Source organism: Bombina bombina, chromosome 3 (assembly GCF_027579735.1).
Source record: "Bombina bombina isolate aBomBom1 chromosome 3, aBomBom1.pri, whole genome shotgun sequence".
NCBI classification, from domain to species: domain Eukaryota; kingdom Metazoa; phylum Chordata; class Amphibia; order Anura; family Bombinatoridae; genus Bombina; species Bombina bombina.
Genome location: NC_069501.1, coordinates 1260525223 through 1260537498, shown reverse-complemented (window position 1 = coordinate 1260537498; position 12276 = coordinate 1260525223). Strand labels below are relative to the sequence as shown.

At 39.9% G+C, this 12276-nt stretch overlaps 1 protein-coding gene across 1 annotated transcript in view; it reads left to right on the top strand.

The window, feature by feature from the left end:
- Positions 1–12276, top strand: part of LOC128652712 (vomeronasal type-2 receptor 26-like) — a 376906-nt gene that overhangs the window by 304566 nt on the left and 60064 nt on the right. Inside the window, exon 4 of the mRNA XM_053705644.1 lies at positions 11325–11448. Within this exon, the coding sequence (XP_053561619.1) occupies positions 11325–11448 (124 nt within the window). The remainder of the gene's footprint in view (positions 1–11324; positions 11449–12276) is intronic.

The window sequence follows — 12276 nt, the reverse complement described above, 5'->3', positions numbered from 1 at the left end:
CCTCTGTGTGTGATTGTGTCTCTCTCTCTTTCTCTCTCTCTCTAACCCTGTGTGTGTGATTGTGTCTCTCTCTCTCTCTCTCTCTCTCTCTAACCCTCTGTGTGTGATTGTGTCTCTCTCTCTCTTTCTCTCTAACCCTCTGTGAGTGATTGTGTCTCTCTCTCTCTTTCTCTCTCTCTCTAACCCTCTGTGTGTGATTGTGTCTCTCTCTCTCTTTCTATCTCTCTCTCTAACCCTCTGTGTGTGATTGTGTCTCTCTCTCTCTCTCTAACACTCTGTGTGTGATTGTCTCTCTCTCTCTCTCTCTCTCTCTCTTCCTCTCTCTCTCTCTCTAACCCTCTGTGTGTGAGTGTGTGTCTCTCTCTCTAACCCTCTGTGTGTGAGTGTGTGTCTCTCTCTCTTTCTCTCTCTCTCTCTAACCCTCTGTGTGTGATTGTCTCTCTCTCTCTCTCTTTCTCTCTCTCTCTAACCCTCTGTGTGTGATTGTTTCTCTCTCTCTCTCTAACCCTCTGTGTGTGATTGTGTGTCTCTTTCTCTTTCTCTCTCTAACCCTCTGTGTGTGATTGTGTCTCTCTCTCTTTCTCTCTCTCTTTCTAACCCTCTGTGTGTGATTGTGTCTCTCTCTCTTTCTCTCTCTCTAATCCTCTGTGTGTGAAAATCTCTCTCTCTCTCTCTCTCTCTCTCTCTCTCTCTCTCTCTTTCTCTCTCTAAACCTCTGTGTGTGTTTGTTTATCTCTCTCTCTCTAACCCTCTGTGTGTGATTGTGTCTCTCTCTCTTTCTCTAACCCTCTGTGTGTGATTGTGTATCTCTCTTTCTCTAACCCTCTGCGTGTGATTATGTCTCTCTCACTCTTTCTCTCTCTCTAACCCTCTGTGTGTGATTGCGTCTCTCTCATTCTCTCTCTCTAACCCCCTGTGTGTGATTCTCTCTCTCTCTCTCTCTCTTTCTCTAACCCTCTGTGTGTGATTGTGTCTCTCTCTCTTTCTCTAACCCTCTGTATGTGATTGTGTTTATCTATCTCTTTCTCTCTCTCTCTAACCCTCTGTGTGTGATTGTGTCTCTCTCTCTTTCTCTCTCTCTCTATCCCTCTGTGTGTGATTGTGGCTCTCTCTCTTTAACACTCTGTGTGTGATTGTGTCTCTCTCTCTTTCTCTCTCTCTAACCCTCTGTGTGTGATTGTGTGTGTCTCTCTCTCTAACCCTCTGTGTGTGATTGTTTCTCTCTCTCTCTTTCTCTCTCTCTCTCTAACCCTCTGTGAGTGATTCTCTCTCTCTCTCTCTCTCTCTCTCTCTCTAACCCTCTGTGTGTGATTGTGTCTCTCTCTCTCTCTTTCTCTCTTCCTCTAACCCTCTGTGTGTGATTGTGTCTCTCTCTTTCTCTAACCCTCTGTGTGACTGTGTATCTCTCTCTCTCTCTCTAACCCTATGTGTGTGATTGTGTCTCTCTCTCTTTCTCTCTCTCTCTCTCTCTCTCTCTCTCTCTCTCTCTCTCTCTCTCTCTCTAACCCTGTGTGTGTGATTGTGTGTCTCTCTCTCTTTCTCTCTCTCTCTAACCCTCTGTGTGTGATTGTGTCTCTCTCTCTTTCTCTCTAACACTCTGTGAGTGATTGTGTCTCTCTCTCTCTAACCCTCTGTGTGTGATTGTGTCTCTCTCTCTTTCTTTCTCTCTCTCTCTAACCCGCTGTGTGTGATTGTCTCTCTCTCTATCTCTCTAACACTCTGTGTGTGATTGTGTCTCTCTCTCTCTCTTTCTCTCTCTCTCTCTCTAAACCTCTGTGTGTGATTGTGTCTCTCTCTCTCTCTTTCTCTCTCTCTCTCTCTAAACCTCTGTGTGTGATTGTGTATCTCTCTCTCTTTTTCTCTCTCTCTAACCCTCTGTGATTGTGTCTCTCTCTTTCTCTAACCATCTGTGTGTGATTGTGTATTTCTCTTTCTCTAACCCTCTGTGTGTGATTATGTCTCTCTCACTCTTTCTCTCTCTCTCTCTAACCCTCTGTGTGTGATTGTGTCTCTCTCATTCTCTCTCTCTAACCCCCTGTATTTCTCTCTCTCTCTCACCCTCTGTGTGTGATTGTGTCTCTCTCTCTCTTTCTCTAACCCTCTGTGTGTGATTGTGTCTCTCTCTCTCTCTCTCTAACCCTCTGTGTGTGATTGTGTCTCTCTCTCTTTCTCTCTCTCTCTAACCCTCTGTGTGTGATTATATGTCTCTCTCTTTCTCTCTCTCTCTAACCCTCTGTGTGTGATTGAGTGTCTCTCTCTCTTTCTCTCTCTAACCCTCTGTGTGTGATTGTGTCTCTTTCTCTCTCTCTCTCTCTCTCTCTCTCTCTCTCTCTCTAACCCTCTGTGTGTGATTGTCTCTCTCTCTCTCTCTCTCTCTCTCTCTCTCTCTCTCACCTTCTGTGTTTGATTGTGTTTCTCTCTCTCTCTAACCCTCTGTGTATGATTGTGTCTCTCTCTCTTTCTCTCTCTAACCCTCTGTGTGTGATTGTCCCTCTATCTTTCTCTCTCTCTCTCTAACCCTCTGTGTATGATTGTGTCTCTCTTTCTCTCTCTAACCCTCTGTGTATGATTGTGTCTCTCTCTCTCTTTCTCTCTCTAACCCTCTGTGTGTGATTGTGTCTCTCTCTATTTCTCTCTCTCTAACCCTCTGTGTGTGATTGTGTCTCTCTTTCTCTCTCTCTAACCCTCTGTGTGTGATTGTGTCTCTCTTTCTCTAATCCTCTGTATGTTATTGTGTCTCTCTCTTTCTCTCTCTCTCTAACCCTCTCTGTGTGATTGTGTCTCTCTCTCTCTTTATTTATTGCTCTCTAACCCTCTGTGTGTGATTGTGTCTCTCTCTCTTTCTCTCTCTCTTACCCTCTGTGTGTGATTGTGTCTCTCTTTCTCTCTCTCTCTAACCCTCTGTGTGTGATTGTGTCTCTCTCTCTCTTTCTCTCTCTCTAACCCTCTGTGTGTGATTGTGTCTCTCTCTTTCTCTCTAACCCTCTGTGTCTCTCTCCCCCCATCTCTCTCTCTCCCTCTCCCCCCGACTGCTTTTCTGTGTTTCTGTCTACCTTTTATTTATTTAATTACTGAATTGGTAGTGCCATCTGATGGTGTGGCTTTATTTAAAGGGGTGGGGTCAAGCGCCCCACCATCTTTAATTTTCACCAGCCGCCACTGAATTAATACATTTTTATATTTACTTAATAATGAAAGAATCTATAAGCATAATTTGCAGCATTAAAGTAAAAAGTATGTTTCAAACATATTTTAATGGGCATGGATTTCTAGATCTCATAATCAGAGCAAGCATTGTGTTATCTGGCAAGAGTTTCTGTTACAATCCTTTTAGACTAAAATCAGATGTTTACTAATTTGACCAGTTTTCCAAGATACCATTTAAAGGGACATGAAACCCATATGAAACCCATATGCAATTTCAAATAACTTTCCAATTTACATCTAATATCTAATTTTCTTCATTCTTTTGATATCCTTTGTTGAAAATCATATCTAAATATGCTCAGTAGCTGCTGATTGGTGGCTGCACATAGATACCTCATGTGATTGGCTCACCTATGTGCATTGCTATTTCTTCAACAAAGGATATCTACAAGAATGAAGGCATATCCTAGCCACTGCCTCACCAGCCTCTGATGTCACTGCACATTCTCCTTTCTTTAATGCTGATCTGATGGAAGTTCGTTGATTAGCCATTCTTTCTCGTATGGTACCTTGGGTCTTACCCACATAGTGAAGGCCACATGGACAGATGATCAAATATACCACAAACATTGTGGTGCAAGTTAATGAATGATTAATCATGTACACCTTATTATCATGCAGATGATTGCATTTCTTGGTGGCTATAATAGCATTGCATGTTGTACAGTTAGGGCATTGAAAACACCCCCTTCTGGTACTGATCCGGTCCTTCTCTCTGTAACTCTGTACTGGATCCAAGATGACTAGCAGATCCCTCAAATTGGTTTTACGTCTATACCCAACAAGAGGACGTGCATTCTGTACAAATTTTAGTTTTGGGTAAGAGAGTAGAATGTGTCAGTGATTTCTTAATGTCTGTCCAAATTTTTAAGAATTGGGTGCAAAAGTGAAATCCTTGGAACCACTCATCAAGACTATCAGTGTCGCCTCTCCAAATCAAGAGAATATCATCAATGTACTTCCTATAAAAAAATATTTGAGGTACATCAATGCTCCATAGGAAGCGGTTCTCAAAACCTGCTATGAACAAATTGGCATATGATGGGGCCATTTTTGGCCCCATCTCCATACCTGCTACTTGGAGAAGAAAGGATTTTTCAACTTTAAAATTTGAGGGATCTACTAGTCATTTCGGATCCAGTACAGAGTTACACAGAGAAGGACCGGATCAGTACCAGAAGGGGGTGTTTTTGATGCCCTAACTGTACAACATGCAATGCTATTATAGCCACCAAGGAATTCAATCATACGCATGATAAAATGGTGTACACGATTAATCATTCATTAACTTGCACCACAATGTTTGTGGTGTATTTGATCATCTGTCCGTGTGGCCTTCACTATGTGGGTAAGACCCAAGGTACCATACGAGAAAGAATGGATAATCATTGAACTGCCATCAGATCAGCACTGGTTGACAGCTAAACACTCAGTAGCTGCAATCAAGTTGATCCTGATCGATCACATTCCCAGAGAGATCCGGGGAGGCGACAGGAACAAGCTACTATTAAGGCGAGAAGCACAATGGATGTTCAGATTAGGGACTGTACACCCAAAGGGATTGAATTCTCCACCGGACTATGGTGCTCTGACCTAAGATGACTTTGGGTGGTGAGACATGTTGGGTTGTGTATGTATTTTGGGTGACATGACACCGGTAGGTTGTGGAAGGGGCCCTCAGGGGGCAGCCTCCCACCTATTGGTGGGATGTCTGCCCTTGTGTGCAAAAGTGAATACTGCTGGGATGTCGTGGATCATGCATTGGTTCATGCCACCTCCCTCTGTCTTTCTCCCCTAGACCTGCATGTTGGTGTTGTTACACATTGGACACATGCGGAGACCATAGGTTGTTTCACACTAGCAGTCATCATAGAGTTAATGGACCTTTAATTTGCCATGGCAGGCTGTATGTGAATGCATTTAAGTTTTGTGTGTACAGCTAGGTAAAAAGTGCAGCATGCTAGGTTATGGTCACGCTGGTAATGAACCTGGTATTCATTATTATCAGGCACAAGCTGTCACATGTCTTCCTTACACGTTTTAATTTTAGCCTGTTTTCTGTTTTAGTAGTGTAGTGTGATTCACTATTGCCTAGATTACGAGTTTTTCCGGTAATGGTGTGCGGTGCTAACGAGCAGTTTATGCTCACCGCTCACCTACAGACAATGCTGGTATTATTGTTTTTTACAAACCAGGCGTTAGCCGCAAAAAAGCAGCGTTCAGCTTCTAACGCAGTCCCATTGATTCCTATGGGGAAATACATTTATGTCTACACCTAACACCCTAACATAAACCCAGAGTCTAAACACATATAATATTACATATAATATTACACTTATTAACCCCTAATCTGCTGCCCCCAATGTCGCCGCCACCTACCTACACTTATTAACCCCTAATCTGCCGCCCCCAACGTCGCTGCCACTATATTAAAGTTATTAACCCCTAAACCTGTCTAACCCTAACCCCCCTAACTTAAATATAATTTAAATAATTCTAAATAAAATTACTACAATTAACTAAATTATTCCTATTTAAAAGTAAATACTTACCTGTAAAATAAACCCTAAGCTAGCTACAATATAACTAATAATTACATTGTATCTAGCTTAGGGTTTATTTTTATTTTACAGGCAACTTTGTATTTATTTTAACTAGGTACAATAGTTATTAAATAGTTATTAACTATTTAATAACTGCCTAGTTAAAATAAAGACAAATTTACCTGTAAAATAAAACCTAACCTAAATTACAATTACACCTAACGCTACACTATAATTAAATTAATTCCCTAAATTAACTACAATTAAATACAATTAAATAAAATTATCTAAAGTACGAAACCCCCCCCACTAAATTACAGAAAATAATAAAATAATTACAAGTTTTTTAAACTAATTATACCTAATCTAATCTCCCTAATATAATAAAAAAGCCCTTCAAAATAATAAAAAGCCAATTACAAATATCCCTTAAAAGGGCCTTGTATGGGGCATTGCCCCAAAGTAATCAGGTCTTTTATCTGTAAAAAAAAGTACAATACCCCCAACATTAAAACCCACCACCCACACACCCAACCCTACTCTAAAACCCACCCAATCCCCCCTTAATAAAACCTAATACTAACCCCATGAAGATCACCCTACCTTGAGAAGTCTTCACCCAACCGGGCCGAAGTCCTTAACGAAGACGGGCGAAGTGGTCCTACAGACAGGCAGAAGTCTTTGTTCAAGCCGGGAAGAAGAGGTCCTACAGACGGCATCTTCGATCTTCATCCATCCAGCACGGAGCGGGTCCATCTTCAAGACATCCGACATGGAGCATCCTCTTCTTTCTTCATCCGACGACTGAATGAAGGTTCCTTTAAATGATGTATTCCAAGATGTCGTCCCTTCAATTCTGATTGGCTGATAGAAATCAGCCAATCGGAATTAAGGTAGAAAAAAATCCTATTGGCTGATGCAATCAGCCAATAGGATTGAAGTTCAATCCTATTGGCTGATTGAAACAGCCAATAGAATGTGAGCTCAATTTGTCATTTAAAGGAACCTTCATTCTTCGTTGAGGACTTCGGCCCGGTTGGGTGAAGACTTTTCAAGGCAGGGTGATCTTCAAGGGGTTAGTGTTAGGTTTTATTAAGGGGGGATTGTGTGGGTTTTAGAGTAGGGTTGGGTGTGTGGGTGGTGGGTTTTAATGTTGGGGGGGTATTTTATTTTTTTACAGTTAAAAGAACTGATTACTTTGGGGCAATGACCCGCAAAAGGCCCTTTTAAGGGCTATTTGTAATTTAGTATAGGGTAGGGCTTTTTATTATTTGGGGGGCTTTTTATTTTATTAGGGGGATTAGATTAGGTATAATTAGTTTAAAAAACTTGTAATTATTTTATTATTTTCTGTAATTTAGTGTTTGTTTGTTTGTTTTTCATACTTTAGATAATTTAATTTAATTGTATTTAATTGTAGTTAATTTAGGTAATTAATTTAATTATAGTGTATTGCTAGGTGTAATTGTTAGGTTTTATTTTACAGGTAAATTTGTCTTTATTTTAACTAGGTAGCTATTAAATAGTTAATAACTATTTAATAACTATTCTACCTGGTTAAAATAAATACAAAGTTGCCTGTAAAATAAAAATAAACCCTAAGATAGATACAATGTAACTATTAGTTATATTGTAGCTAGCTTAGGGTTTATTTTATAGGTAAGTATTTAGTTTTAAATAGGAATAATTTAGTTAATTGTAGTTATTTTATTTAGATTTATTTAAATGATATTTAAGTTAGGGGGTGTTAGGGTTAGACTTAGATTTAGGGGTTAATAACTTTAATATAGTGGCGGGCGACGTTGTGGGCGGCAGATTAGGGGTTAATAAATGTAGGTAGGTGTCGGCGATGTTAGGGATGTCAGATTAGGGGTTAATAAAGTTTAACTAATGTTTGCGAGGTGGGAGTGGGACGGTTTAGGGGTTAATATATTTATTACAGTGGCGGCGATGTCCAGTTTGGCAGATTAGGGGTTAAATTTTTTATTTTAGTGTTTGCGATGTGGGGGGGCCTCGGTTTAGGGGTTAATAGGTAATTTATGGGTGTTAGTGTACTTTTTAGCACTTTAGTTAAGAGTTTTATGCTACAGCGTTGTAGTGTAAAACTCTTAACTACTGACTTTAAAATGCGGTACCAGTCTTGACAGGATAGGGTCTACCGCTCACTTTTTGGAAGACTCGTAATGCCTGGGCTATGCAAGTCCCATTGAAAATATAGGATACGCAATTGACGTAAGTGGATTCGCGGTATTTTCGAGTCTGGCCAAAAAAGTGAGCGGTGAGCCTGTTATTTCAAGACTCGTAATACCAGCGTGCGTTAAAAAGCAGCATTGGGACCTCTCAATGCTGCTTTTTAAGGCTAACGCAAGACTCGTAATCTAGCCGTATGTTTTTTGTTTTGTTTTGCACTAATCCCAATTTTTCATGAGAAAATGGTTAATATGGTTATATTGCCTGTTCAAATAAGGAACACATGAGAATGTTGTTAGATAGCATCATGAATGAACATCACCACTAACCGAAACCGGAAGTGACGCAACTTCCGCTTCTAGAAGTACGCGATTAGCATTGAGCGATCACCAAGGAGGTAATGGTTACAAGGGTCGATTGTGAACTTGGTTGTGTGGATATTGAAGTATATTGACACATATTTATGTATATGATAGAGATGATAATATGTATATAATAGAGATGACAATATGTTATTGAAAGTTTATAAAGTTAAACACGAAGTATTTGCATTTTTGATACCGGAAGAACTTGACTGGTTTACTTCCGGGTGGCACTAAGGGAAACCGGAAGTGATGTAGTTTTGGCGCTTTTTTTGAACAGGAAGTAGGAGGTTACTGTGTATTAGTTGATCTATTTAAACTTGTGTGTTATTGTACACTGGTGTTCTGAAGAAGGGGAGGTTCACTCCCTGAAACGTCAATAAATTTGACTCACTTGAAGAAATCCTGTTTGTTTGCTGTTATTGTGAAGCTATTATACTTACACAGAACATTCAGGTGGTTGGCTTCTGGAGGGCGGATTCACACCAAGTGTGGCTATATATATAAACAAATAAAAATAGGTATATATATGAATAAATAGAACACATTCTGCTATTTAAAAAATGTTGGAATGTGCTTATTCAGCCTGAAAAATAATCAGACGTTCACAAATTGTGTAGCTCCACCCATGATTTTGCAACAGCATGGCTTGTTTATTTCCCCAGATTAAAAAGTACAGGGCGATTAAATTCCGTCACCGCAAATGCTAGAACGCAGCTAAACTGCATGGCGACTGCCTTTGCAGCTTGATAACTCAGCCCCAAAATTTGAATTGTGTATGTATCTCAAATGAAAAACACAAGCTGATAGGTAAATACAATGAGTTAAAATACTACACAGCTTAAGCACAGGAGTGTGATATGTTTTAGCACTGGGGGACTTGAACTGATATTTATCTTCAGATGAGCCTTGTACAATGAAATCTGTAGTAATTAGGAATAATCCAGGTAAATGAGGGATGCTCAGTAGCTGCTGATTGGTGGCTGCACATAGATACCTCATGTGATTGGCTCACCTATGTGCATTGCTATTTCTTCAACAAAGGATATCTACAAGAATGAAGGCATATCCTAGCCACTGCCTCACCAGCCTCTGATGTCACTGCACATTCTCCTTTCTTTAATGCTGATCTGATGGAAGTTCGTTGATTAGCCATTCTTTCTCGTATGGTACCTTGGGTCTTACCCACATAGTGAAGGCCACATGGACAGATGATCAAATATACCACAAACATTGTGGTGCAAGTTAATGAATGATTAATCATGTACACCTTATTATCATGCAGATGATTGCATTTCTTGGTGGCTATAATAGCATTGCATGTTGTACAGTTAGGGCATTGAAAACACCCCCTTCTGGTACTGATCCGGTCCTTCTCTCTGTAACTCTGTACTGGATCCAAGATGACTAGCAGATCCCTCAAATTGGTTTTACGTCTATACCCAACAAGAGGACGTGCATTCTGTACAAATTTTAGTTTTGGGTAAGAGAGTAGAATGTGTCAGTGATTTCTTAATGTCTGTCCAAATTTTTAAGAATTGGGTGCAAAAGTGAAATCCTTGGAACCACTCATCAAGACTATCAGTGTCGCCTCTCCAAATCAAGAGAATATCATCAATGTACTTCCTATAAAAAATATTTGAGGTACATCAATGCTCCATAGGAAGCGGTTCTCAAAACCTGCTATGAACAAATTGGCATATGATGGGGCCATTTTTGGCCCCATCTCCATACCTGCTACTTGGAGAAGAAAGGATTTTTCAACTTTAAAATTTGAGGGATCTACTAGTCATTTCGGATCCAGTACAGAGTTACACAGAGAAGGACCGGATCAGTACCAGAAGGGGGTGTTTTTGATGCCCTAACTGTACAACATGCAATGCTATTATAGCCACCAAGGAATTCAATCATACGCATGATAAAATGGTGTACACGATTAATCATTCATTAACTTGCACCACAATGTTTGTGGTGTATTTGATCATCTGTCCGTGTGGCCTTCACTATGTGGGTAAGACCCAAGGTACCATACGAGAAAGAATGGATAATCATCGAACTGCCATCAGATCAGCACTGGTTGACAGCTAAACACTCAGTAGCTGCAATCAAGTTGATCCTGATCGATCACATTCCCAGAGAGATCCGGGGAGGCGACAGGAACAAGCTACTATTAAGGCGAATGAACATCACCACTAACCGAAACCGGAAGTGACGCAACTTCCACTTCTAGAAGTACGCGATTAGCATTGAGCGATCACCAAGGAGGTAATGGTTACAAGGGTCGATTGTGAACTTGGTTGTGTGGATATTGAAGTATATTGACACATATTTATGTATATGATAGAGATGATAATATGTATATAATAGAGATGACAATATGTTATTGAAAGTTTATAAAGTTAAACACGAAGTATTTGCATTTTTGATACCGGAAGAACTTGACTGGTTTACTTCCGGGTGGCACTAAGGGAAACCGGAAGTGATGTAGTTTTGGCGCTTTTTTTGAACAGGAAGTAGGAGGTTACTGTGTATTAGTTGATCTATTTAAACTTGTGTGTTATTGTACACTGGTGTTCTGAAGAAGGGGAGGTTCACTCCCTGAAACGTCAATAAATTTGACTCACTTGAAGAAATCCTGTTTGTTTGCTGTTATTGTGAAGCTATTATACTTTATTTCCCCAGATTAAAAAGTACAGGGCGATTGAATTCCGTCACCGCAAATGCTAGAACGCAGCTAAACTGCATGGCGACTGCCTTTGCAGCTTGATAACTCAGCCCCAAAATTTGAATTGTGTATGTATCTCAAATGAAAAACACAAGCTGATAGGTAAATACAATGAGTTAAAATACTACACAGCTTAAGCACAGGAGTGTGATATGTTTTAGCACTGGGGGACTTGAACTGATATTTATCTTCAGATGAGCCTTGTACAATGAAATCTGTAGTAATTAGGAATAATCCAGGTAAATGAGGGATGTCAGGAAGAGAGACTAATTTTAATTTCCTGAATCATTTCCTTAGATGCCTAAATCAGTTTGCAATGAACCCTGTGTACCTGGATATATAAAAGCTCCTCAGGAGGGATTTCATAGCTGCTGCTATTTTTGTGTGCCGTGTGCAGAGGGAGAGATCTCCAACACAACAGGTTAGTGAGTCATTTGTAAATATTGCACTGTGGGTTATTTGAGGATATTAGTCAACTCATTTGGCTACAACATTGAATACTAAAAAATACAACAGAATTTTATTATGAAGCGTATTCTTTATATTTAAGTTTCAAAATAACATCAATTCATTAAAAATCCAGCAATAATCATCTTATAACAAATTGCTGGGCATATAATTTCAGTGTGTGATAGCTTTCTATACCTTGCACAAAGCAATTGGTCAAAACTATTTTAATCATTCCCAAATCACCTTTGGATATTTTAAATGTTAATACCTTGAACACTTGAAAATACATTTTGTCTGTGTTGACCTATATATCCTGACTAGTGATGTCGCGAACTTAAAATTTTCCGTTCACAAATGGTGAACGAAAACTTCCGCAAATGTTCACGAACGGGCGAACCAGGCAAACCGCCATTGACTTCAATAGGCAGGCGAATTTTAAAACCCACAGGGACTCTTTCTGGCCACAATAGTGATGGAAAAGTTTTTTCAAGGGTACTAACACCTGGACTGTGGCATGCCGGAGGGGGATCCATGGCAAAACTCCCATGGAAAATTACATAGTTGATGCAGAGTCTGGTTTTAATCCATAAAGGGCATAAATCACCTAACATTCCTAAATTATTTGGAATAACGTGCTTTTAAACATCAGGTATGATGTTGTATCGATCGGGTAGTGTAATGGTTACGCCCACTTCACAGTGACAGACCAAACTCCCTGTTTAACGCACTGCAAACAACCGCAAACAGTCCATTTGCACAACCACAAACTCCCCATTTGCACAAGGTTGGATACCAAAAA